The sequence below is a fragment of the Bos indicus genome, chromosome 11 (genome assembly GCF_029378745.1).
Source record: "Bos indicus isolate NIAB-ARS_2022 breed Sahiwal x Tharparkar chromosome 11, NIAB-ARS_B.indTharparkar_mat_pri_1.0, whole genome shotgun sequence".
NCBI lineage: Eukaryota > Metazoa > Chordata > Mammalia > Artiodactyla > Bovidae > Bos > Bos indicus.
In genome coordinates this window covers 13,405,000-13,432,969 of record NC_091770.1, presented here as the reverse complement: position 1 = coordinate 13,432,969, position 27,970 = coordinate 13,405,000, and the positions used below count along the sequence as shown (strand labels likewise).

Here is a 27,970-nt window from a genome sequence, read left to right as displayed (position 1 = left end):
GCGGGGCCGGGGAGGGAGGAGTCGGGAGGGGGGAGCGGGGGGAGCGGGGGGAGCGGGGGGCGCGGGGGGCGCGGGGGGCGCGAGGGGCGGGGAGGCGCGGGCTTGGCCAGCCCAGGCTGGCCAGGCGGTGCCGGAGGCGGCGGTGGCGGCCGGCATGGGCGATGGGGGCACCGAGCGCGACCGCGGCCCCGCACGCCGGGAGTCGCAGAGCGGGCGCGGCGGGGACGGCGGCGGAGCAGAAGACTCGACCGCTGATGCGGGCGGCCGCAGCCCCAGGGAGATTGCCGGGACCTCCGACTCCAGCCCTGCGGGCTCCAGGGAGAGCGGCGCCGACCGCGACGGGCAGCCGGGGCTCGGCGAGGCAGACCACTGCCGCCGCATCCTGGTGCGAGGTAAGGGGACGGCTCGAAGCCCTGGCCCACTGGACTCCCCTCCCTTCCCTCACCGGGGCCTCCGAGCTCCCTGCAGCCTCCACCTCCCAAGTCCTATATTCATTCAGACGATCGTCGTCCAGTCATTCATTCAGCAAACATTATTTTGAGCGTCCATTGTGTGCTGGACATTGAGCTGAGTGCAGGGGACAAAGCGGCGAGCGGTACGGAAGAGATCCCCGTTTCACTGCCTTGAGATGCTCAGCTCTCCAGTCTCACCCGGGCGGGTTACCGTGGCGGGGGCCGCGATGCGAGTGCGGGATACGGAGAGCCGAGTCCCCGCCCCGCGACCCTCGCGGAGGGTGCGGAGAAAAGCGTCACGAGCGCTCCGCGGGGTCAGGGCGAGGAGGGACCAGCGCCCGGAACCGCGGGAGGAGAAGGCCCGGCTCCGCTCAGCTGCCGGGCGCCTCCCAGCCCCGCTTCCCGGTCCCGGCCTCGCAGGCGCATGGGCTGCTCCCGGGAGACCGCACCGGAACGCAGAGGGCGGCGTGCGCCGCGCTCGCCCGCCGGGGCTTCGCTCTCGCGGTTCCCACTTCCTCGCGGCGCCTGGGCCCAGCCGGCTCTCGGCGCGGCCTTCTCACGGCCTGGCTTCTCGCGTCTCACCGATTCTCCCTCGCCCTTCGCCCTCCTCTCTTCTTTCCCGGCCATTTCCCTCCGCCGAGCTCGCCTTCCCCGCCTTCCCTTCCTGCAAGAATCCGAGTGCCCGGCTCTTCCTGGCTTCCTCGCTGCGAGGCTGCGGCTTCCCCGGCCCCTAAAGCCAGCCTGACGCCCAGCTCGCCTTTCGCCGGATCCGGGCCTCGCCCAGCGAGATAGGAGAAGAAAGGGGATTCCGAGGTCTTGCCTTAAGCCTGTCCCTAGGCCTCGGCGAAACCGGAGGTCTGTTTCCCCCACCGTCCCAGAGTCCCGGACTGGGAGACCCAGCGGAAAGAGGCCATTCGAGGGTAACAGCTGCCCCCGGTTAATCCCGCTGCCTTTTTCTTGCCCTTTCTTTTTGATCGCTTCTCTTTCGAGCTTGAAGGCCTAGAAAGAAATCAGTCGGAGCTGATTTCCTCGGCCACCGCCTAGGGAAGGGAAACCAGCACTAGGACCCCCGAGTTTGATCTGGACTGGGCTGTGTGTGAGCTACCCACACACAGACAGAAACATCTTGGCCTGGTCGCTCACAGCTTCCCCACAGCTGCTGAGTCTGGGTGACTCTGGGAATGGGGGCTAAAGGCACAGCATGGAGGCAGCCCAGTGTGAAGTTGCCTGGTGGCCATCCTGGACACAGACTTGGGGACCCTGGTCCTCAGGAAACACAGGAAGCTCCAGGCCAGGTATAGTCACTCAGGGCCGTTCTGGGTCAGGCTCTGGGGGTCAAAGGACAGAGCATGGGGAGGTGGTCCCCAACCAACAGGGATTCCAACAGGTGTGTGGCCCTCTTGGGCATTTGGGATTAAATTAGATCCATTCCATAGACTGTGGGGTGTCTTGTGTACAAGGCATTAGCAGCCAGTTTGGAGTTCCCTTAAGGAAATCTGCAAGACTTCCAGAAACAGAAAAATCAGCCTCCTAAACCCACATTCCCAGGTTAAGGACACTCACCACCTCACACTCCATCTGTGGGTTTTTCATTTCCTTCTGCCTGAACAGTTGTGGTTCTGTGCCCACCTACCATTCCTTCTGCTCTAACTCCAGGCAAATGGAATAGATTTTGTGTCTGCATGCGATGACAGATAACTCCCAGATGTTGAGTCATAGAAGGTAGGATCAAAAATGATACCCTCCAAGAGCCCACCCACTCCAGGAGCAATCCATGGACCCCCTGCTGGATGCAGGGCAGCTAGTGTGCACTGTTATCTGCAGTTTTCCAAATTCATGTGGGCAATACCGCAGCACCGTTATACTGAGACAACATAATGAAAAGAGAGCACAGAGGAGGTACTTATTCTCTTAAAAGAAATAAAAGGTAAATGCAGGGCCTACATAAATCTCTCTGTCCTTTTCCATCTAACGACAAGGAGGTTATTACAGGCCTCAGATATCAGGGACGTCATTTACCGCTAATCCCTCCTAGCCAGAGTCACCTTCGTCACTCCGGGCCCCACTGGGCCCAGGGCGGAGGCTCTGTCAGATGAAAGGCCCTGCACTGGCGAAAGGAAGTTCAGGGCACCCTGGTCCCTCGCTGAATGTCCCTCCAGTGTGCTCTAAACAGACAGTACATTTTGCCCTTGACCTCCGAGGATCTATCCTCCCAAAGTACCCGTGGAGGAAACCATAAAATGGGGGAGATTAGGCAGTTAGCATGTCCATTGTTAGGTTGCTGGCTGGGTGAAGATTCTGAGAAAGAGCCCTTCTTTCTCTGAGTCTTTTTTTCTGCCTCCTTCCCACTTTGCCCTTGCTCCCTTGAGGGCTCCACCCCAAAGTAACAGACCTGTTGAGGGAGTCCCAAGATGCAGAGGAATAAGAGAAAGGCTTGGTGCTGGAATTACTTGAAGTTGATTTGGAATACAAGTCTTACAGCCCTTTGAACCTGAACTAGTTTCTTTGCCTCTCTGTGACCCAGTTTCCTCATCTGTACGAAGAAAGCGTAGCTCTTCCCTTGAGTGCCGTGCTCAGGGTCAGAGATGTTGTCTATAAAACTCCAAACAAGCAGCGGGATCTCCATAAATATTCTGTGGAATGAGAGGGGTGGGAGCTCCAAGGAGACTAAAACTGCTTCAGGCCGTGGGCCTCGTTCCTCAGAGGCCTCCCCCACCGCAACCCCTGGCCCCAAAGGCTGTGTAAAGCATTCAGAGGTGAGCAGCCAAGGGGACGAGGACTGGCTGACGAAAGGAGGCCCAGTGCCACCTTGCAGACCACACAGTACGGCCTTCCCCAATCCCCTTCGAGGAACCCTCACACAACCAATCACCGAAGTTTCCCTGCCTCTGCAAAATGTGGGTCAGGGAGCCAGGGAGGCCGACCTGCTACATCCCCTGCCTCAAAATGGAGGCCGCTTCATGCCACACTCGGGCACAAGCAAGGCCCCGAGATAACGGGTGTGCACAACAGGCACACCAGACACTCCACTGGGACACAGCTAGGCGTCCACAGGGGCCCGAAAGCCACTTTGGCTGCCCCATACCTCTGCATGCACAGCCCGTTGACTAGTGAGGGAAAGGGGTGGGAAACCCTTTTGTTTTATATTAACATTTGGAAAAGACAAGCCACGGGGAGGAAGCAGGTAGAAAGAGAGCCGCAGCTCCAAGTTCGCTGCAGCCTGAGTGGTACTGCCTTTTCGGTTGAGCCGGGATCCCTGCAATCAAAACAGCGGGGACACGTCTCACCCCAAACTCCCAAACCTCACAATCCATGCTCATATCTGCACACTCACATGCACTTAGATGATTCTCACATGGACCCGGAGTCAATTCAGCAACGCTTCTGGACAGATCCCGGAATGGCCATCCAACAGCCTCACCCACCCAGCAGATGTTATGAACAATGCCTAGCGCTGGTCCCAGCTCACCCAAAGCGTCCCTCTGACCTGCCAGTCTCAAAACCCCAGTCGGGCCTCCTCAACTCTGCACTGCCACCTAGGCCTGAGTCAGGCAGAGTTCAGAGGTGCCCCCAGTACAGTCCTGCACCTTGAGACCTGTGACACCCTGGGCCTGACTCAGCACCCCTCCTAGGAAAGCTGTGGGAATCCTCGGACTGAGTGAATGACTACCCGCCTCACCCCTGCACCACCAATACCCACTAGCAGAAATGTTTTCACCTGGGATCCTGATGGATGTGCCCAGGGCCTCTGGCTGTGGCTGAACAATTCCCTCTGTGGGTGTGAGTTTGGTGCAAGGGGTGATTGAATTTATCGGCGTCTAGCCCCCTGAGAATTGAGGGCAGTACTGGACCCGTGCTGCAGAAATGTATTGGTGGAAATAGCACAATGGCATACACCAGGCAGAGCCGTGGACGCTGCGGACATGTTTGAAAATGCTGGGCAAGGGGCCAAGCCTTTTGGGGGCTTGAGCTAGTAGCAACCCAGGGAACAGACAAACCCCTTCTGCAGCCAGGTCTGGGCTCAGCGTTGACCAGAATCACCTGCTTTCCAGTTGGATTTACAGCAGTCCCCGGACCCAGGATGACTCGACCTGGACCAAGCGTCCTCACCCCCCACCCAAGGCATGGCAGCTCCACGAGGGCACACCTGCCACCCCATCCCCCCACCCCCAGATGGGGTGTCTTGGCAATGGAGTCGGTGACCCAGAGTGTTTATTGGAAGGAGCCGCTGGATGGCAAGTTCCTGTGTCTGGGCCCTCCGGGCACCAGACCTTGGGACTAGAGCCTCAACCTAAGTCTGTTAAGAGAAAACTGGGACCATTCCTCCCAGGCAGTGGTTGAAAGCTTTAAATGATTCACGCAGGAGATTGTGCTTTGGGGGTTTTGGTTTTAGTTTTATTTTGGGAGCTTGTGGGGAGTATTAGGTTTCTTTTTTATTTTCCTAGGATTGTTTTCGTTTTATGTTTGTCATGTTTTTCATTTTGCTTTGTTTTTGGCCGAAGGACGCACATTCTCAAGGCCGGTCTGTGGACCCTATCATTTTGGGTCTTTACTTTTTACTTGTTATTCATGCTCCCACCCCACCCCCCCGGCCCACACACACACACACACACACACACACACACACACACACACGCAGAAGCAGACCTGCAGACAAATTCGTTGTCTTGTTGGTGTGTCTTGCGGGCACACTTTCATTTTCTGGGATCTGTGAAGGGCCTTCCGGGGCTCCTCGGGTTCTCAGCCAGTGCTGCCGCCCGGGGTGGTCTCTTGAACTCGGGCGCCTGTGGACCCGTGGCCAGCATCCCGCGTGCAGCAGACACACGAGCGCGCGTGCGCGCGCCTGAAAGGTCAGAGCTTCTCGGTGGCCCCCGGGTGACCCAGCCGGGCAGGGAGGCTGGGACAGTGGGTGGGTACTGGGATCTGGAGAGGAGGGAGCGGACTGCTGCAGCATGCATCCCTGGACTTTTGTTCGGCCGCACCAAATACGTTGAGTCTCCACACAAACTGCGCACCCCCGTAGCGAGACAGGGCTTCTAAGGCTCGCGTTGGCTCGACGCCATTTCCTCAATTACCCCGACTCAAGTCTGGGGCCAAAGTAACCAACCCAAGCTCCCTCTCAGTTCGCTCTTTGATTTGTATTTTAAATGGACGGCGAAGTGGGACACGGTATAGGAAGCATATGAATTTTGTCTTTATTTCCTGTTTGCTTAGTATAAACTAAAGATCGGCCTGACCCTCCTCGGAAAGTGGGTAGCGGTTCCCGGCAGTTCAGCCCGCGGAGTTGCGTACCCCAGTGTGAAAACCTCTGACAGAGGACACCGGGGCGAGTGGGCCGACCCAGGATCCCCGGGACCCGGGTGGTCTGCGCGCCTGTTTTGCCCCGCTCCGTCTGCTTCCAGGAGGGGGGAGGTTGGAGGGTCTCAGCTAGGGGTGCCAAGGTGGCAGTGAAGAGGTGGCGCCAGGACGCAATCTGGCCTACAAAGCCGAAGAGTGGGCGAACCTGGAAAAGCCAGGGCTGCGAGCGCGGCGGGTCAAGGATGGGGCGGGGAGGGGGCGCGACTGTGAGACGCTACTGCCACCCCCAACCCCAGTACAATCCCCTGACCCAACTCACCCACGTTTTCCCATCATCTTGCCCTTCGCTTGCTAGTTGATTGATTCCACAAACATTAACGAGTACCTACTATGTGCCAATGGAGTAGGAAATGGCACCCCACTCCAGCATTCTTATCTGGAAAACCCCATGGACAGAGGAGCCTGGTGGGCCACAGAGAGTCGGACACGACTGAGCGATTGAGCAACTACGTGCCAGACCAACATGGTAGGGCTGCTGGCGCTGACAGCCAACCGAGAGACCATTTGGAAAGCGGGGACATGCGAGGTTCCTGGCCCGCCGGGGTGGCGGCAGGGCCTGAGTGGCGAGGGAGCGACGTAGGCGAATAACTCAAGGAAGGAGGGTACTGGAGCCGGGTCCCCTAGACGCCGCGCAGGCACCACGTAGGAGGTAGACACCGCACCCGCCAAACCCTAGCGATCTCTCCAGACGATTCCGTGTGCATACAGTAGGCACTCAGTAAATATCTGCCGAATGAATTAGAGGAAGCAAAACCAACCTCGTGTTTCACTAGGTAGGAGGCCGCAACGCCCCTCCCGGGGAAGAACGTCTGGGCTGCAGCGACCTCATTCTTTGACGTTACAAAGGCGTTCCTTACATGAAATGGTGATGATGCCAGAGCACAGAATAATTGTTAAAATAGAAAGTTGACGGCGCCCTATTTTTGGAATTTTGTGCAATCGTCAACTTCGGGGGCCACGGAAATATAAAACCCGAAAAAGCTCAAATGTGGTTCTTTTTACTCGTTCTTCTTTTTACTCGTTCTTTGGGTCCCCAGGGCCGCGGAGGCAGTCTGGAGGCAGGCAGCGTCTGGACGAGGAGGCCGGGCAAGAGCAGGGCCCGGAGGGCGGTAGTGAGCCTCCCGGTTCTCCTCAGCTGCTTGGGGGAGGTTCCGCTGCAGAGCCAACCAGGGAAATATTAATAACTAGGTAAATCTGCGCCCCTTCTCCCCGCCCAATTCACAGGCCCCAATTCCTTGGTTGGAGCTTGAAACAACGGGGTAATTAAAGTTAGGTTTGTTATGTTCTGTTTGCCCCACCGCCCACCGCAGAGCGCTGGCAGCCAGGGCTCGACGGGTGAAAGACACCCAGCGAAGAACATAAGACCACGCTCACAAAATAGATGGGAACAAAACAGGTAGAGCATTTAAATTCAAAAAGCAGTATGGGGACTTCCCTGGTGGTCCAGTGGTTAATGCAGGGGGGATACGGGTTCCATCCCTGGTGGAGTAGCTAAGATCTCACATGCCTGGTGGCCTGCGAAAAAAACAAACCAAAACGTTTACAGAAATATTATTGTAACAAATTCAACAGACTTTTTAAATGGTCCACATGGAAAAAAAAAATTAAGAAAAAAAAAAAAGGAATACGGTCTCAAGGTTTAAAAAAAGTGGGGGCGGTAGAAACCTCCCGGAAATAGCCACCATTCCTAGTTTCAGGTGTGCTTCAGTAGATTTCTCCCGTCGTATATACACATTACATAAGCTGTCTTGCAACTTACCATTAAAAAAAAAAAAATTTCAACCCCCACCCCCAGGTCATCTTTTCCGCTCAGCCATTTCACACTGTTCCCTTTCTGCTCAGTACTCCTCTGGAGGAGGAAAGCAGATTTTTGTATCCTCTAGAAGGATGTTCCTGTTGTTCTCCTCTGGTACATCGAAGCTTTGTAATTGTGAAAAAGTAAAACCAATCTAAATATCCAACAACAAGGGACTGGTTAAATAAAATTTTATTATAGCTGCATAATTATAGCTGCATAATGCAGTTGTTAAAAATAATGAAGCACTTCTAGATGGAAAGATATTTATTGAATAAATTTTATCAAATGAAAAACAGCAATTTGCAGAAAATCTTACTTTTGTAATATATAACTTACATATTAATTTTTTTCAGTTACTGGGGAAAGTTTGAGAGCTTGAGAAATGAACTCCCAATGCCCACGTCTTGAGCCCTTGAGTGTTTCCTAAAGATAAATTCCTAGAAGTGGAATTGCTGCTTCAGGTCAGAGCTGCAGGTGGACAGCCCTCCAGTGTCATAGTAAAGTTGGTCACTGATCTCTCCATTCAGAGCCTGCAGTCTTAATGTACAGTGATGAGATATTGTTATTTTATGATCTTTTCATTAAAAGCTTGATTGAAAACTCATGTGGAAAAAAAGAGGTACACTCTACAAATTTTCAATGTGTTTCCTTTAATTTTAAAATAGTGATTCATTTGATTCAAACATCAAAAAGTTGTTTTAAGTACACATGAGAAATCTCTTTCCCATCCTTCTTCCCCATCCTCCAATTCCCACTGGGCTCAAAGGCAGCCATTATTTACTGCCTTCCAATATGTTATTCCAAATCATGTCTATGCTTCTGTAAGCCAGTACATTATTTTTTTTTTCCTTTTGCTTGTTATGCATATGGTGGTATCTATATATATTTTCCTGCACCTTGCTAATTTCACTTACCAATGTATCTTAGGGTATAAAGAACTTCTGTTAGTTTTTTACAAATGCATAGTATTCCATTTCTAGAGACTGGGTAGACCAGAATGTATGTTATACTACCTGTGCCTTAATGGTTGACATTTAGCTTTTCTCTTATCTTCTGTTATTATATACAATGCTACATTAAATATGCTTGTTCCTTGGTCATTTCCACATGTGTGGGTCTTACCTGTCAGAGAAGTTCCTGAAAATAGGTTATTGGGTCAAAGAGTACCTGTGTTTGTAATTTGCAAGATAATGCCCAAGGGTCCTCAATAAGATGGTACCTACTCCCCTCAGCAATGCCTGAAAGTGCTTGTAGCCCCAAGTCTTGCTTTCACAGTTCACACTTTTTATCTTGATAGATGTTAAATTGTTCTTTCAGGGGAAGAAAAGTTTAGCAATTTAGACCCCCACCTTTGTCCTCTCCCCATATTAGAGATTATATATCTTACACATCTTTGCTCAGAAGTTCCTCAGTGGCATTTTAATTTTTATTTTTTTGATTATCAGTGAAGTTGAGCATCTTTTCATGTTTATTGGCCAGTTGCATTTCTTCTGCTATCTATTAATTCATTTCATGTGACCATTTTAATTTTCAAATATTCCTTTTCTTATTGATTTGTAGAAATTCTGTATTGTGGACAGTGGTTCATTGCTTTCAATATATGTTGCAATTTGGGGGGTTATAAATTGTCCTTTAATTTTTTTCTGATGTCTTTTGTTTTCTGAACTATAAAATCTCTTTCTAATTACAAAATCAATCCTTGCCATTTTGCTATATCATGTAAAAGTTGCAAGTTCTTCATTTCCCCCACATAATACACTTCTACTCCCAAGATGCAATCTCCCAAACTTTCCCTAGACATTGAAAAACATAAATAAGTTATAGATTGCAAGAGGGTTTTTTTGCAAACTTCTTTTCTTCATTTAATAGATACCTTTCAATCTAGAACTGCCTTATTATTTTTAACAGTTGCATAATACTATATTATGCAGATACAATAATATTTATTTAACCAGTCCCTTGGTGATGGGTATTTAGGATGGTTCTACTTTTTCACAATTACAAACAATGCTTCAATGCTTTGTATCCTAATTTGAACAGATTTATTAAAAAGTCTCATGAGACAATACGAAAAATATGAAAATAAGTGAGACATTTTATTATATTAAGGAATGGTTGTTAATGTTTCTAATTGTGACAGTAGTATTGGGATTGTTTTCTAAAGATACTTATAAAAGGATTTATTAAAAACATTTATAAAAATCTTTCTGGATAAAAATGTTTCTAGATATGGTGACTGGGATTTGCTTAAGATTATAGGGAGATAGAAGAGCTAGGATTGTTACTGAGTTTATAATTGTTGAAGCTGGAGGATAGGCATATCACAATTCATTATACTTTCTCTCTCTCTCTTTTTCTCTTTTCTCTCTTATTTTGTATGTTTGAAATTTCTTATGATAAAAATTTTAAAATAATAAACATCATTCCACATATATCTGGTATGCATATAATTACAGGGTAAGTTCCTAGAAGTGAAATTTTAAAATCCAAGTATATACACTTAAAATTGTGATTGATATTTCTAAACACCAAAATGTACTAATTTATATTCCTGGAGATTGTGTATAAACATACCATTTCTCCCCCATATCCTCCCAACCCAGGATGTACTTAGTCTTTTAGAGCAAAATCTTTTAAGTGAAAAAAAATCTTGTTTTATTGGTGTTTTTGATTACTAGTCAGGTTAAGTGTATTTTTATATACTTATTTTTCATGTTTATTTCCTCTTCTGTGAATTTTTCATTCATATGCTTAGCCATTTCTCTATTGACTTACTCATTGTTTTTTATAGTTGTAAACTATTTATAGACTACATAAATATATAACATATATGTAACATATGTAAACATACAAATATACACATATTTTAGTATATAGAAAGAAAATGATCCCTTTTTCTGTGACATGTGTTGCAAACATCCCCAGATCTTTTTCATTCTTTTTTCTTCTTTTTCTTTTTTTAACCTTGCTGTGAATTGGGTTGTTTTTTTTTTTTTTTTTGACTCAAATTTTTTGGGCTTGTATGTTTTAGGTCTCAACTAGGAAGTTCTTCTCCAACCAAAGGTAACAATATTACATATATTACATGTTATATATATTTAGAATACTCTTTAATTTTATGTTACAAAAATTCAGTGTATGTTACAATTTTTGAGTTTATAATTTGTCTTTTATTTTTTGTTCTCATGTCTTTTTATTTCTGAAGTATAAAATATTCTTTTAATTATAAAACCAATTCAGGCTGAAATGAAGTGAAAGTTGAAAACTCTTCATTTACCCCACCCAAGGTACTTCACTCCCAAGATATAACCTCCTAGACTTACTTTAGTAATTGAAAACATAAATATGTAAGTTATATATTACGAAAGTGGGATTTTTTGCACACTGCTAAAATAGTCTGCAGAGACTGTGACAGTCTTTGCAAAACCAAATAATAAAGAAGTACATGAAGTAAGATGGGGGAACTCTTTGCTTCCTGACCAGCTTCCACTCCACAGAGTAAACAGAAGAGAGAGGTGTCCATCCTGCCAGGTTTAATTCTGTATAGGTATAAGCACGTATGCACACACACACAGTTAGCTTTTACCTTTTGTTCTTTATAGCACTGGGCTTGTACACACGAACGTGTTTTCACGTAGCAGTATATGATGGACACCCATTCAGGTCAGTATATGAAGATGCACCTCATTCTTGTTCATGCCTACATAACAGCCAAAGGCATGCCTCTACTGTGGCTTCATCAGCAGCGTTGCTATTGATAAACACTCAGCTTTTCCTCTCTCCCACCCCTTCCTACAAACTGCTACGAACAGTGGCTCTTTATGAAATACACAATATTTCTCTGGCCTAGAAACCTCTGTAAATTTTCTGAAACAAAAGAACTATACATTTTTAAATTTAGCTAGGCATTGTGAAATTGTCCTTCAAGAAAAACTTTTCCTCTATTAACCTGTATTCTCACCAATGGAGCTTGAGAAAACCTATTTTCGTTCACCTTTGCCAGTACAATTTTCCCAGTCTGATAAAGTATCTGAAAAAAAATTTATCTCTTTTCTATTCTAACTTTCATTTTCTCTAAGTCCCTCTGAGCGTATTTTTCCATATTTATTAGCCACTAGGATTTCTTCTTCTCTTAGTAACCCTTTCATATAATTTGTTCAGTTTCCTACTGGACTGCTTGACTTTATTCGTTAGACCATAAAGGCTGTGTGTGAACTAGACATTAGGCTGTTTTGCATGTATTATTAATATTCTCCCAATCTGTTACTTTTGTTTTAACTGTCTCTCATCCTGCCGCAGTTTCTTTCTCTAGGTACTCAAATCTGTTATTTATTTTTTAAAACTCGTCAGTGTTTTTATTCCACTTTCAGAGATTTATTTATTAAATCTAAAGTTCTAATCCATCTTATATATATTTTTGCATGCAGTGTGAGATAAATGTCTTTATTCCAGATGATGCACTAACTGTCCAAAAGCCAGGTCTTGAGTAATCTTGTCTTTCCTCCAGCTAATCTGAAATTTCATCTTGATAATATCACAGTTCCTCATATAGGTGTGGATTTGCTTCATAACTCATGTGCCAGCATCACCAGTTTAGTTGCTGTAGATTTATAATATATGTTGCAGTGACAGTAATGCAAGAATTCTATCCTTATTCTTGCACGTTTTTCCTCACCTCTTCTTCCATTTCAATGTTTCCAGTAAACTGGAGAATGAGGTTTTTTTATAAGGAATTTTCATAGTGATTAGATTTCATTTGTAGATTAAGGCAGAAAGGACATTTTTACATTTAAAAATCAATGTGTTAACAGCTTATCATGTAAAGGAACTACCTGGGTGCTACCTGGATGAAGTCTGGGTAGGACTTTGAGGGGGTTTACTGGGAAAGGTAGTGGGAGAGGGTCATTTTTAGTGCTGGAGGTCAAGAGCATTAGCTATCTGTAATCAGGCAGGAGTCACCACCTCTCCCATGGCAAAGGATCTTTGGGTGGAATTCACTCTCCCTGGTACCCCTGAGGCTCACCCCTCTTTGAGGAGACCTGAAGGAGAGCAAAACTCAGCCTTCATTCCGCTTAGACTCATGCATTTCACCCTAACAAGACCCTACCCACCTAGAGGCCCTGGAATTAAGCTGTCCCTCCTTCCTGGTGCCCCCAAAACACACAACTCCACCTAGAAAAGCAACAATTCAGGGAAGAGGGCTCTGTCAGTAGGAGGGACTAGATTTTGCTGAACGGACAACCTCAAATCTCAGAGGTTTAACAAAGAAATATATTTCTAAGTCACTTGATAAGTCCATCACAAGTGGGCAGGGGCTTGTCTTGGTACTCAGAAACCCAGGCTGATGAAGCTCCAGCTTGGCTTCTGCCTCTGTGACCGTCCCAGTAGAGAGAAGGGGAGGTGGGACATCAAGACCTGGCTTTTGACATGTTCCCTGAAAGTGACTGCATCCCTTCCTCTTGACTAAAACAAATCGTGTGGCCATATCTGATTTCAAAGGGCAGAAAATAAATGCAATCCTACCGTGTGCTTGGAAAGAACTGGAAACACTGGCAAGCAGCATCCTTGGTTTATCCATTAGCTTGACTTTGATGAGCGGTCTCCTCTGCTGGTCCTAGCTAAAACAGCAAGCACAGAAACACTGACTATTGGATGTTAGCTATTTGGAGAAGGTCAGAAACATCCCGTTGTTTTATTTTCTTCACAGTATTTATCATTACGTTACGTATTAGATTTTTTGGTTTTGTTTTGGTTTGGTTTTATCTGCACTGGGTCTTCCTTGGGGTGTGTGGGCTTCTGTAGTTGCAGTACTCAGGCTTAGTTGCTATACGGCACATGAGATCTTAGTTCCCCGACCAGGGATCCAACCCACATCCCCTGCACAGGAAGGCAGGATTCTTAGCCACTGGACCACCAGGGAAGTCTCTACATATTCATTTTTTAATTTATTATCTGTCTCTCTCCCCAGTACAAGGTCTACAGGAACAGGGACCTTGTCAAATTTGCTCATTTCTATATCCTCAAACACAAGAATACTATTTGGCACATAGTAGGCATTTATTACAGCTTTCCTGGTGATTCAGACAGTAAATAATCTATCTGCAATGCAAGAGACCCAGGTTTAATCCCTGGGTCAGGAAGATCCCCTGGAGAAGGGAATGGCAACCCACTCCAGTATTCTTGCCTGGAGGATCCCACGGACAGAGGAGCCTGGCAGGCTACAGTCCATGCGGTTGCAGAGTCGGACCGACTGAGCAACTAACATTTTTTACATTTATGTTGAGTGGTTGAATATACATAGTTGTTTTATTTACAGAAATGGGATAGTACTACTTACTTTCTTTCACTTAATGTCAGTTTATATGGATACTGTCTCATTCTTTTAGCTACATGGTATTTTATAAAATATGAATGGCATGAATGTATCATCATTTGTTCATCTGTATCCCTTACGGGGAACACTCAGGATGCTTTCAGATTTTCAACATTTTGAACAATGCCGCAGCAAATATCCTGATGTATACCTTGGAGCACATGAATCTATGCTTAAAATAAAATTGCTGGGGCAACAGTTATGTGCTTCTATAAACTTGACAATTGCAGCCTTGAAAGATTGTGACAATTTATGGTCCTACCAGCAGTTCACAGGAGTGTAGAATCACCAACAGTGCATCTTTGCTTTATTAATCTTCTATTAATGTCTCTCCGATCTTATGGGAGATAAAAAATTATCCATTGTTGCTTGGACTTGCATTATCCTGATTACTGTGAAGCTATGTTCATCTTTTCACATATTTATTGGCCATTTGGATATCTTTTCTGTGAATAGCTCACAAAAATTACTTGACCATTTTTTCTATTAGACTATTGCCCTTTTAAAAATAATTACTTTTAATTGTATTTTATATATTCTGAATATTATTTGTTTGCCTTTTAAAAAAGATTTTCAATTGTGTATTTTGTATTTTATCTTGGTTTTGATGCTTTTATCGTATAAAGGTTTTAGATTTAATATAGTTGAATAACATCCTTTGTTTTTCCTTTACAGTCCCAGTTTGCATCTTGCTTGGAAAACTCTTCCCAAGCTTAGGATTAAAAAACTGCTTTTTATATTTTCTTGTAATGCCTTCATCATTTTATAGTCTACAATTTGCTCTCTATTCCATTTGAAACATTGTTCTTTATGGTGTGAGACACGAATTTAACCTAATTTTATTCCAAATGGATAATTTATGGTCCTCAATCTACTTAAATGCATTGAGAGACTAGACATATAGAACGTTCCCTTTATCATAAACTCTGTCACTCTGTATACATGGCTCTAGTTGTATACTCCTTATTTCATTTTTTCCCAATATTCAGTAATTTGAATCCCACCATTACCATTTCTATTATATGCATGTTTCATTTATTTACTTAATATTTTAGCAAACAACAACAACAAAACATGCCAAGAGGTTAGAATGATGTTTTGTCACAGAAACTGACAAATCTGTTTGTGGAAAGAATATTTTATATTTTCAAATGAAATGTCTATTTTTGGCTTCATGCTCAGTATGTAAAATCGTAGATTTAAATTTGTTCTAGTAAACACTAAAATAACTGCATAACTTTTGAAATGACAAAGATTTATTTATGTATCATTCTAAATCATCTTACAAACTATGAGTGAAATGCAGAGGCACTTGAGGAGCTGCTATTGTATTCTTTCCACAAACAGATTTGTCAGTTTCTGTGACGAAACATCATTCTAACCTCTGGGCATGTTTTGTTGTTGTTGTTGTTGTTAATGTCTTATTTTGAAATAGTAAGAGAATCACAAGAAGTTGCAAAAATGGTAGAAAAGCCCTAGATACCTGCAACACAACCTAGCTTCTCACAATGGTGACATCTTATTTAACTATAATACGTGATCAACATCCAGAAATTGACATTAATTCAATATAATTAACCAGGTTCATGACCTTCCTCAGATTTCACCCATTTTTTGCATACACTTTTTTCTTTATGTATAGCACTGTGACATTTTATTACACTTACAGATCCATATAACCACCACGGCAATCAAGATTGAGAACTGTTTTGACGCCACCAAGAAACATCATCCTTTGTAGTCACAGTCTCCCTTCCCTAACCCCTGGCAGCACATCTGTTAGCCACCTCTACAACTTTGTCATTTTGATAATGTAATATAAATGGAATCATACCGTACATAATCTGAAGCGCTGCCTTGGGTTTTTTCACTCAGTGTAATTTAATTGAAGATGTATCCAAATTGTTGTGTCTGTCTATAGGCATTGCTGTACCACGGTTTGTTTATCCATTCACCCATTGAGGAACACCTGGATTGTTCCCATTTGGGAGCTCTTACAAGTAAAGCTGCTGTGAATATCCCCCTGTAGGTGTGATGTGAACCTAAGATTTCATCTCTCTGAGTTAAATGCCCAGGAATGAGATTACGGGGTTCCATGGTTAATATAGGTTTACCCTTTTAGGAAACTTTCCTAAAAGTCAGTTTCCAGAGTGGCTGCACCATGTTCCATTCCCAGCAGCGATGAACGCGGCATCTAGTTTCTTGGCATCCTCACCAGCCTTTGGCACTCTCACTCTTTCATTTTCGTTCCTCTAATCATTTTTCTCCTGGTTTTCATTTGTTTTCTCCTGACGACGAGTGATGTTGAACCTCTCTTCACGTGCTCATTTGTACAGCCCTTTGGGCTTCCCTGGTGGCTCAGAAGGTAAAGAATCTGTCCACAATGCGGGAGACCTGGGTTTGATCCCTGGGTTAGGAAGATCCTCTGGAGAAGGAAACTGCTACCCACTCCCGTATGTGGCCTGGAGAATTCCATGGACAGAGGAGCCTGGCGGACTACAGTCCAAGGGGTCGCAAAGAGTCAGACATGACTGAGCGACTTTCACTTTGGGGATATCTGGGGACAAGTCTAAGGTGCTTATTCCATGCTGCTGCCTGTCCTGGCCCTGTGGAGGAGGGCTGCCCTCGGCTGCTCCCTGAGGCAGGAATGCCCCTTTTAGCTCCCCTACAAGGAGGAAAGGAGGGGAAGGGCTGTATGGTTTGACATCAGTGGTCAGGAGCAAGCTCAGGGCTTCAGGTGGGCTCCAAGAGGCTCACCCGGAAGAGGATGTGAAGCTTCCAGCACCATATATGACATCCATCACCCTTTCTCCTCTTCACACCCCCCAAGATACTTGTAATAAAAATCAGTGCCTTTGGAGATGGGTTCATTGGGTGTTGTGAGGAAAGTTCTGAGCCTGATCTCACAATTGGAAACACTAGAACCTGAGCAAAGGGGACCCAGTCACAATGGGGCCACAAACATTAACCCCCCATTTTGAATGTAGAAAGGATTGGAGGGGGGAAGCTTGAGTTGTCCCAAAAAGCTGGATTCTACCAACCCGCCGAGAGCAAGGCTCCCATCCCTGTGCTGCGTCCTGCCCAGTGCCCTGGAAAGGCCAGCCCAGTGCTGAGGGAGGACAGCCTCTGGGCCATGACTGCATCCCCAGGCTCACCTTCTCCCTGATGGTTGACTGAGAACACGAAGGTGTTTGAACCTCTGAGATCGGGCGTATGACCTGTGAGCCGAGCCAGGAACCTATGAAGAGCCAAAGTGCACCCTGGAGTGGGACTGCCCTGTGTGATCCAGTGCATAAAAACTCACCCTGCAATGAAGGAGACTCGGGTTCAGTCCCTGGTCGGGGAACTAAGATCCCACACACCACAGCTAAGACCCAATGCAACCAAATAAAGTACATCCTGGAGGAGGGAACATTAACTGGCCCTAGTAGGAGGTAGGCAGAACCAGTCTCATAAAATATACTACAGGACTTGGAGGGAGAGACCTCAGTTTCACCCTTTAGAACAGGGATTCTAAAACTAGGTTCTGCAGTCTTATGGCTCACAAGGAGCCTCATGACAGCACCTGCCAAATGCAATTCCTTTCCTACATCTTCCAGGGCAATGATGAGCCAGTCAGAGGATTCCATTTTCTACCCATGACGTCTATAACCTATCTCTTCACTATAACCTATTAATTGAATCACTAAGAATTACTAAAAGAGGGTATTCATCAAGTAAAATGAAGGTGTTTCCAGAGTTTTTTAAACACTGTCAGTATGATCTTAGGTAGATACTTAAAATGTGTACTTCCATTTCCCCATCTCTAAAATGGGGATAATCACAATTCCAACTTCACTGAGACATGGGGAAGCTTTAAGCACTTAAAACGGTGCCTGGCCCAGAGCATGCATTGCAGAGGCCTCAGCTATTACTATGAGCGGCCAAGGCTGCTAAAGCTTCTGACCATATTGCAAACTCTCACTGTGTATGCCCTCTGGAGAGGGGTGGAGTTCCTACAACCCTGTTACCTGTGCCTGATCTTCCTTTGTAATGGCAAATTACTGTGAGTTTAGCTTTATTATTATCAACAGCATGTGTGGCGGGGGGGGGGGAGGGCGGGTTTGGTAAATCCCAGGTGGCACAGTGGTAAAAAAAATCTGCCTGCCAAGGCAGGAAACACAGGAGATGCGGGTTGGATCCCTGGGTTGGGAAGATCTCCTGGAGTAGGAAATGACACCCAACTCCGGTGTTCTTTCCTGGAGAATCCCATGGAGAGAGGAATCTGGTGGGCTTTGGTCCATGTGGTTGCAAAGAGTCGGACGTGAGCACACATGTGGAATTTGATGGTGCATATTTCCACACTCTAATTTTTGACATAAACTTTTCTAATAACTAGACTTGAAGCCATCAGTGTGTGTGATTCAAACATGGATCATCTTTGCCTCTGTACTTAAGGCTGATATATATATTTAAAATCCTCCCTCCCACCTCCAGGAAATTTTGCTTTAGCTGAGTTTTTTTAAGTGGAACTATCTGGCAAATGTTAGCTGCATGTTTTCAACCTCTCTTAAATAGGCTTCAAAATATTGGAGATGCCATGCATGGATGACATTGGTCCAGGGACCAGGATGGTGGCCCTGCTGTTCAGGACTCAGCACACAGGGAGTGGCAGAAACTCCCCCTCTGGAAGGCACCCCAGCAGCTTGATGTGGTGGCAGTGGTCCTCAGGCTCCTCCTGGGGATCCCAGCTCCACCCTACAACAGCGAGCCTCTTCAGGGACCCCAGGAGAGTCTGTGGATAGAGAGAGCACCCATCCATACCACACACACACCCACAGGGCTTAAGACCTGGCTCTGGACATCTCCTCCAGTAAGCCTTATCTGATTGATCATATCCAATTCTAAACCATCCTTTCCTCTGCTCTTGAGGACTTGGTATTTTCTCTTTACATTTGTTTCTTATTCTGCCAAGGAAGAGAACCCTGGCTGAGACAGAGTGAGTCCCTTCTGCCCAGGCTGGATAATAACCTGACGTTTGTACTGAGGCCCATTCACATACATATACCCATTAGATACAACGTACTGCATTGGGTGATTGAGGAGGCTAGCCCCAGAGATGGTAAGCAACTTGTCAGAGGTCACACGGCCCGGCCCAGAAACTGAGGAGCTTCCCATCTGATCATGCTACCTCTTTTTTAATTTATTTATTTATTGTATTTTGGCTGCACTGGGTCTTTGTTGCTATGTGCAGGAGGCTGCTCTCTAGTTGCAATGCTCAGGCTCTCATTGTGATGGCTTCTCTTGTTGTGGGGCACAGGCTCTAGGGTGCCCAGGCTTCAGTAGCTGTGGCCCACAGGCTTAGTTGCTCTGAGGCATGTGGAATCTGTGTGAACCAGGGATCAAACCTGTGTCCCCCACATTGGCAGGCAGATTCTTAACCACTGCACCACCAGGGAAGTCCCACACAGCCTCTAATTAAGATGTTCATTGGTGGGTTACATCCTTAACTAGGGAACTAATTTGCCTCCTTTCATGACCCCTGCAGATGCCAAAGGAACCATCCGAGAAATTGTCCTGCCCAAGGGCCTGGACCTGGACCGGCCCAAACGGACCCGCACATCCTTCACGGCCGAGCAGCTCTACCGCCTGGAGATGGAGTTCCAGCGCTGCCAGTACGTGGTGGGCCGTGAGCGCACTGAGCTGGCCCGCCAGCTGAACCTCTCCGAGACCCAGGTAAAAGGGCAGGGCCAGCTTGCTCCACCGCTACCCTGGCAGTCCAGGAGCGCCCTGGGGTGTGAGGCCCGTGGGTTGCTGCCCGGAAACCCAGCTTTGGAGTTCAGACATCTATTAGGGAAAGGTTTAAAGTTACTGGTAAACCAGAGCAAATAAACACAGTGCTGACAAGAGAAAGTTGGCATTTGCCAGTGGGGGTGGGGTAGTGGGGCACTTCTGGATCCATCAGGCCCTTTGGATGGAATTTAGGGAAAGGCCAGAGAGATAGGAGAGAGAGACATTCAAGATGCAGGGAGTGGCTTAAGGGGGTGTTTGCCGGTGCAGGAGGGAGCCTGCAGAAAGGCATGGGGCAGGGCTGGCTTGCTGGGAGCACAGGTTCAGGAAAGAGATGAAGCATTACAAATGGGGGTTGGGGACCTCTTGTTTCCACATTCTGGGCCTTTTCCCACCCTCCCTTCATCCCAGTGAGCCTTAGAACCTCCTGTTGGAGAGAAAAGGTCTGAACTCCCCCTTCACCCAGGTAGGGCTTAGCACTTAGCAGTGGTCTGCCCAACCCAAAGGAAAGACTTTTGTAAACTGAGCACCTACTCTGTGTGAATGGAGGCATTTCAGACTGGTGGTGGTGGTTGTTCAGTCACTCAGTTGTGTCTGACTCTTTGTGACCCTATGCACTACAGCATGCCAGGCTTCCCTGTCCTCCGCTGTCTCCCAGAGTTTGCTCAGACTCACGTCCATCGAGTCGGCGATGCTCTTTAACCATCTCATCTTCTGTCACCCCCTTCTCCTGCCCTCAATCTTCCCCAGCATCAGGGTCTTTTCCAGTGAGTCGACTCTTTGCATCAGGTGGCCAAAGTATTGGAGTGGTATTATTCAAACTAATAGATCTAAATAATGATGATAGTAGTAGTGGGAAATTCCCTGGGGGTCAGTGGTTAGGACTCCATACTTTCATTGCCGTGACCTGGGTTCAATCCCTGGTCTGGGAATTAAAATCCTGTAAGGGTGTGCAGTGCAGTGCTGGTGGTACAAAAAAGTGGTAGTAATAATAATAAGACTTCCCCAGTACTTATTGTGCCAAGGCATTGTTCCAAGTTAGTTATGTTAGTTTGCTAACCCCTACAACCCTGTGATTGTAGCAACCAGGAATATCCCATTTTACCCAGGAGAGGTTATTATGCCCAAGGTCATACAACGAATAAGTTCCAGAACTAGGATTAGGACAAGCAATCTGGCCCCTTTATGCTGCCTGTATACTGGGCAACCATGCTGGAGCTTGTCAAAAAAAGACTCAGAGACTCTAAGTCTAGCTACAGGTAAAGAGCTTGAAGTACCAATAAATGTATCAAAAGGGCCAAACCAGGGCGCACGAAGGGAAGAGGAGAGGAAGGAGAGGAGAAGGAAGCAGATGGGTCTGGGGAGGATGGGGGAGGCTCTCCTCACACTGCCCGCTGCCGCCCTGGCCTTGGCACCCCCACCCCACCTGGCAGTGAGGTCAGGATTGCGGCTGGGAGGGCTGCTGTCTTGAAAGCCGCCCCTGTAGAGTCCCAAATGGCCCAGCAGGTGGCCTGGGGCGGCTGGGCCCTCCCTCCAGCTGAGCTCAGCTGGGCTGGACAGCCAGGCTTTGTCCAGGAGGCCTGCAGTGGCCAGGCGGGACAGAGCTCGTAGAGGAAGTCAAGGAGACCCCCCAGACCAGGGTCTGAGGTGTAGGCATGGGGTCCTCCTCCTGTTTAGCCTACTTTCCCTTTGCCTCACGTAGATTACCCCCCAACTCCCTCCTCTGAAACTTTCTTCGCAAGGGCACCTCAGATGCCCAGGCCAGCAACTCCTCCTCAGTCCTCATCCTTCCCTGCCCTGCCAGTACAGGCCACCTTTATCTGTTCTTTAAGGTCAAAGCCAAGTCCCTTCTCTTCCAGGAAGCCTTCCTCAGGCTTCTTGACATCACTGCAAGACCTGTTCTACATGGCTTGACCTGTAAAGTGTGGTGTGTGTGTGTGTGTGTGTGTGTGGTGTAGTGTGGTGTGGTGTGGTGGGCACCTACCTGTATGCATTTCCCCAAAACAAGAATGTATTTGAAGGGCATGTCTGCTTCTCAGGCCTCCTTGGGGAGCCCAGCACACAACTGGGCACACCGTGGACCCGCAAAGAACCCTCAACCAGCTGATTGTCCTCACCAGCCTTCTGCCTCTTCCCCTGGTCCTGGAGTTCGGCAGACAATGTACAGTATTACTAACACTGAGAGTTTCCTGTGTGCCAGGCATTGTTCTAAGTGCTCGATGTGTTCTAACTCGTTTAGTCCTCACCACAAGCTCGTAGAACAGGTGTGAGGTTTTTCTTCTGACACCACTTCTGACACTATGTGGTATGTTCCCACACCAACAGCAGCCAGTTCTCCAATACCAGCTGGGAGTCCGACAATACAACTCAATTCAGGTCTGACCTTAACTCCTGGAGGTAACACCCACGCTATAGGTTATGACCAGCTATACAACGCGGGTTCCCACACCCTCTCCTTAGATTTGATAAATTGCTAGAATGACTCACAGAACTCAGGAAAACTCTTTACCCTCTATTTACTTCTACACAGGTATTTATTACAAAGGATGCATGCATATATGCTGTGCTAGGTCATCTCCGACTCCCTGTCACCACTTTGGACTAGAGCCTAACAGGCTTTTCTGTCCATTGGGATTTTTCAGGCAAGAGTACTAGAGTGGATTGCCATTTCCTGCTCCATGGGAAGAACCCACGTCTCTTGCATCTCCTGCATTGGCTAGGTGGATTCTTTACCCACTGAGCCATCAGGGAAACCCCATCATAAAGGATACAACTCAGAAATAGGCGTACAGAAGAGATGCGTAGAACCAGGTATAGAGGGGAGAATACATGGAGGAAACATCATCGTTCAAGAGTCTTTACGACCCAGTCTCCAGCCTCACTGTGCTTTCTGGAGGGAAGGGAATGAAAGTTCCAACCCTCTGATTACAGGTCTTGTCTTTCTGTGACCAACCCCCATTCTAAAACGAGGGGTCCACCCTGAGTCACCTCATTAGCATAAACTCAGGTGCACTCAGAGAGGGCTGGTTATGAACCTCAAAAGGCTCTGGACCAAGAACCAGGGACAAAAACTAAGTGTACTTTTTTTTTAGTACAACAGAATGGCTCTTTATTATTTTTATATTAAAGAGAAGGAAATGGAGGCACACAGAAATTAAATTACATGCTCAAAATGTAAAGCAGGCACATTCATTAATTCATCTAATTTTAATAAAAAGTTAGCTGAATTTCAGGACTTCCCTGGTGGTCCAATGGTTAAGACTCCAGGCTTCCACTGTAGGGGGCGTGGGTTTGATCCTTGCTTAGGGAACTAAGTTCCCATAGGCCACACGACGCAGTCAAAATACTAAAAAAAAAAAAAAAAAGATGACTTTATGAGTAACATTATTCCCATTTCAGAAAGTTGAACTCAGAGAGACTAATTAACTTGCCAGGTTTATATGGCTGGAATTCTCAGCATGTTCTCCCATGCATGTGCGTGCGTGCTCAGTCACTCAGCCGTTTCCAACTGTTTGTGCCCCCATGGACTGTAGCCCGCCAGGTTCCTCTGCCCATGGGATTTTCCTGGCAAGAATACTGGAGCAGGTTGCCACTTCCTCCTCCAGGGGATCTTCCCAACCAGGCCTCAAAGCCGAGTCTCCTAGGTCTCTTGCATTGGCAGGTGGATACTTTTGGGCAAATATATCACTGCCTGCCTGCTGCGTACCAGGTGCTGTTCTAGGCAGGCCCTCCCCTCCCTGTTACACCCAGGACAGGATAGGACAGGAGCCCCTGCGAAAGCTCCCCGTGGTGGCTGACGCCCTGTTGCTGCCGCTCCCTGCGTGCCTACTTGCCCTGTGTTTCCGGGGAGTGGTCAATCTCTCTCCTGCTGCATCTTCAGGGTCCCGAGGGAAGGAACCATGGCCTCTGAGTCTGTCCTCCCCCTCCAGGTCAGAGGTAGGAACAGGGAAGGTGAGCAGTACACCTCACACGAGTGTGGGCCCCAGGGATTTCATGTTTGATCTCTGCCACAACCCAGGTATTTTTGTCCTTATCTTAAAGATGAGAACTGAAACTCAAGGGTCCCTGGCGGTGGTGCCTGGCTGAGAACCCAGACGACTTCCCAGCAGGGGAAAGGATTACAGTGACACACAGAGCCACGTCCCCAAGGATCTGGCAGGACCTCTTCCTGGAGCAGTCAAATTCCAGTGTGACCAACAGTCACATCCTTCAGCCAGACTTGGCCGAGTCGTCCTATTTCCTTGACTGCCCTTCATTGATATCAGCTTCAAATGTCACCTCTTTAGAGGGGCCGTGTTTGCCACCCCACTGATAACACACTGCCTCCCCGCCTCTCCTCTCCTTATGGTGCCCCCTTTCTCTCCATTGGAGTGCCCAAAGTACCAATCCACAGCTGTTGTCTGTGCATACCAAGTTAATGCAGAAATGGAGCGTACGTGTTTAGAAACATACAGAGCAGTTTTTCTGATGACTCACTTTAATTGTATTTTACGAAAGTATTGGTCCACAACAGATTGGAAACATTAAAAAGTGACTCCGCACCACGAATCATTTGAGATGCTGCTCAAAGCACTCACTGCCACCGACAGCCACACCTGTTTGCTTGTATTTGTTTTTTATCATCTGTCTCCCCCTCGACCCTGCCCACCCTACATAGCAAGGATCCTGCAGCCTAGAACAGTGCCTGGCACATGTGCTGCGCGCGCTAAGTAGCTTCAGTCGTGTCCGACTCTTTGCAACCCCATGGACTGTAGTCCACCAGGCTTCTGTGTCCATGGAATTCTCCAGGCAAGAACACTGGAGTGGGTTGCCATGCCCTCCTCCAGGGACTCTTTCCAACCCAGGGATTGGATGCTCAGTCCACATCTGCTGAATGCATGAGTGAGTGAGTGAATGCAGGAATCAACCTCAGGTAGATCCCCTAGCTCCCTGGTCACTTTCGTTTATCGAAAAGCAGTCCAATCCTGTTGAAAACATCCAACTCATATGTATTTCAGATCTTTTCTTCTCCCCATTCCTCCACTCAGAGCAGGCATGACCCACTGCTGGAGGGACGTGCAGGGGAAAAGCCCTCTAGAAAGTCTGTAGAAGGGAGGGGGGAGTGTGTTACCCCTCCCCCACCGGGGCCAGGAGGGCAGGGAGGGTGGCCGCTTAGGGCCTGAGGAGCCTTGTGGCCAGAGGCCTTGGCTGGAGGGTCGGTTGCTCCCACAGGGGCCTGGTAGGCATCGTCCCAAGCAGCCTCAGCTCTGCCCTAATCCTGTGCCGGGCCAGCCTCCCGGCCCTGCTCCTCTCCCGCCACCTCTCCTTCAAGTTACAGCATCCTGTCTGTCCTCCCAGGCTGGAGGACACCAACGGGTCTCTCCATGCCTCTCCTTCCCAGCCCCCCATTCCATGGTCCCCTGCTGGCACACTGCCCAGCCAACTGCCAGCCTTCCGGAACCTCCCAGCCAGGAGCAAGGGAGCCTCTCTGCTCCTGGGGACATGGATCTGGGTACTCCCCAGGCTTGCCAACTGGGGAGTAACTGTCGGTCCCTCCTCCTCAGGACTCCCAACCTGCCTCCTTAGGGGAGCACCCTGTCCTTCCCCAGAGAGGAGAGAAAAATCCCATCACCGTGAGGGGCCCGCAGAACTGACCACTGAGCTCGCCTGCCCCCCAGCCTTCCTTTCCTTCTGCAGATGAGGAGGGGGTTGGAGTGCTACGTGCCAGGCGCCTGGTGCTGGCAGAGGGCAAGTTCTCCTCTCATCAGCCTTGAGAAAGGTCTCTGCTCTTTGGTGGCTCCATTTAGGATGTGGGGTACTTGGCACTGCTCTGTCCCCGGTTTGGGGAATGTGGCCATTGGAAGTGTCCCTCACCATCCTGACATGTCCTCTTATACTCGGTGTTATGTTGAGAGATGCTTATTGGTGATGGGGTGGGAGGGGCTGCCGGGATGGCCAGATGGCCTAGGGAGCTCCCTTCAGAGGTGGGCTAGGGGTGGGGGGCAGGTGAGACAGGAGGAAGTGGGGGTGGCTAAGACTGAAAGTCATGTGGGCCAAGAGGCGAACCTCACCTGCGCCCTCCCTCCATCCAGGGGTCAGGGCGGCTAGCCGTGGAGGGGTGCCCGTGATTTGGGGGGCCAGGGTCTCTTGCTCCCTAGCCAGGCTGATGGCGGGAAGATGCTGGCGACAACCTGACTGCTCTTCTTCCCTCTCTCACTGCACCCCTGCTCCCCCCACTCCCTGTCCCCACTTTGCTCGCCTGTCCCCCTCCCTCGCGGACTCCCCTCGCCTCGCTCCGCCCCAAGGTGAAGGTCTGGTTCCAGAACCGCCGCACCAAGCAGAAGAAAGACCAGAGCAGAGACCTGGAGAAGCGGGCATCCTCCTCGGCGTCCAAGGCCTTCGCCACCTCCAACATCCTGCGGCTGCTGGAGCACGGCCGGCTGCTGTCCGTGCCCAGGGCCCCCAGCCTCCTGGCGCTGACCCCCGGCCCACCAGGCCTGCCTGCCGGCCACAGGGGCACCTCCTTGGGTGACCCCAGGAACTCCTCCCCACACCTCAACCCGCTGACCTCGGCATCGCCCCCACTGCCGCCCCCTCCGCCGGCGCTCTGCTTTTCCACCGCCCCGCTCCTGGACCTGCCTGCTGGCTACGAACTGGGCTCCTCGGCCTTCGAGCCCTATAGCCGGCTGGATCGGAGAGTGGGCAGCCCCGGCGGCAGTAGCAAGAAGGCCAGCGCTTAAGTCTCCATCCCCTGCGTGACACTGAGTCCCCAGGCACAGCACCGCCCCTGCCTCCTGGGCCCAGAGACAGAAGGGGCAGCCACACGCCCTGCCCCATCCCCCCCCAGCTCAGAGACTCTCCAGTGGACAGCGTTGCGTGTGTGTGAGTGCAGTGTGTGTGTGTGTGTGCCTCTCACTGAAATAAAAGGAAAACGATGACAAGAAGGGAAATGGAGTCCCCACAGCACGCCACTGCCTCAATCCCCTCTTGCTCCTCCAGGGGAGGTAATCAGGCTACTGGTCTCCCTGATGGGAGAGGCAGGAGCTGGGGCCCTGTTCACAGCTGGGGAATCTGATGCCCACTGACTCCTGCTCCCAATTCAAGCTCCCACCCAGGTGTTTCAACTCCCATGGTAGCACCATCCATGCTTCTGTTGGTAAGTGTTGCCCTTTGCAAGCTTCTCTTTCACACGTGTACTCTAGAGGCGGAATGTCAAGTCCTTGGAGAGGGTGACCAATGAACGATGAGACGAGGATCCAGAAAGCCAGAGAGAGGGCATCACAGGTAAACCCAGGCAGGATCCCACATGCTTTAAAGGACCTGCCCATCACAAACACCCCAACTTGAAGTACTTCAAAATTTTTTTCTTGGTTAAATAAGACACTTTTGTTTAACCTTTTAAATTTTGCAGTAATTGTAGACGTACAGGGAGTTGCAAAGATAGTCCAGAGAAGTCTACTTACCCTACAGCCAGTTTCTCCCAATGGTTCCATCTTCCATTACTGCAGTTTAGTATCAAAACTGGGAAATTGGCATTGATTGTGTGTGTGTGCGTGTAGTTCCATGTCACTTTATCATCCGTGTAAGATTCATGAAACTACCACCACAAATATGATACAGAGCTGTTGACCACCTCAGAGATCCACCCCAGTGCTGCCTGTCAAAGTCACACCCACTCCCCACCCCAACCGAGAGTTCTTTGAAAATCTAGGAATTGTGAGAGGGACCAGGAACCTGCAGTGGGTTCTCCAGTCCTAGGATGCAGGGTGAGATTTTGCCTCTGAGGAAGAAAAGGCAAGCGCGGTCAGCTCCAGTCTCTCTGGGAAGTGTATTTGGTTTCAGGCTGACTGCCCTGAGTCACCCAGAGAGGGATGCTGGGAGACAGGAGCCCTAGCTCTGCTTCCCCATTCCCTCGGCGGGGCAGTGTAGTTTGGGAAGGTGCTTAGAGATGCCAGGAAATCCTGAGTCTGGAAGGAGACGTGAGGGTCACTGGAGCAGCCTCCCCCTAGTGCCAGTGCTGCCTTGCCCAGCAGACCTGTGCTCATTCCCCACCACTTCCCATCCCAGGGGAGAATTTCTTTAGCCAGCAGGCATGAAGAGGGACCTTTCATTTGTACTTTCTGCCTTGGGCTGAAAAAGTCAGGGCAGACCTGCTGCCTGGGGCCCTGGAGGTGAAATATAAGGTGAGACAGTGCGATCAGAGGGAGAGGTGAGCTGGTCCTCAGGGAACCCCTCAGTATT

At 48.5% G+C, this 27,970-nt stretch overlaps 1 protein-coding gene and 1 long non-coding RNA gene across 2 annotated transcripts; one reads left to right on the top strand and one right to left on the bottom strand.

Moving 5' to 3' along the window:
• The first annotated feature begins 141 nt into the window (after window positions 1-141).
• Window positions 142-26,668, top strand: VAX2 (ventral anterior homeobox 2). Its single transcript, XM_019969621.2, has 3 exons — window positions 142-392; window positions 19,509-19,696; window positions 26,035-26,668. Exons 1-3 carry the CDS (start codon window positions 155-157, stop codon window positions 26,467-26,469), a joined length of 861 nt encoding a protein of 286 aa, XP_019825180.2. The 5' UTR covers window positions 142-154; the 3' UTR covers window positions 26,470-26,668.
• On the bottom strand, window positions 6,550-16,851 carry LOC139185640 (uncharacterized). Its single transcript, XR_011569140.1, has 3 exons — window positions 16,739-16,851; window positions 13,132-13,226; window positions 6,550-7,325 (listed from the first exon to the last, which is right to left on the bottom strand). It is a non-coding gene; the product is annotated as an uncharacterized lncRNA (long non-coding RNA).
• Window positions 26,669-27,970: the final 1,302 nt, after the last annotated feature.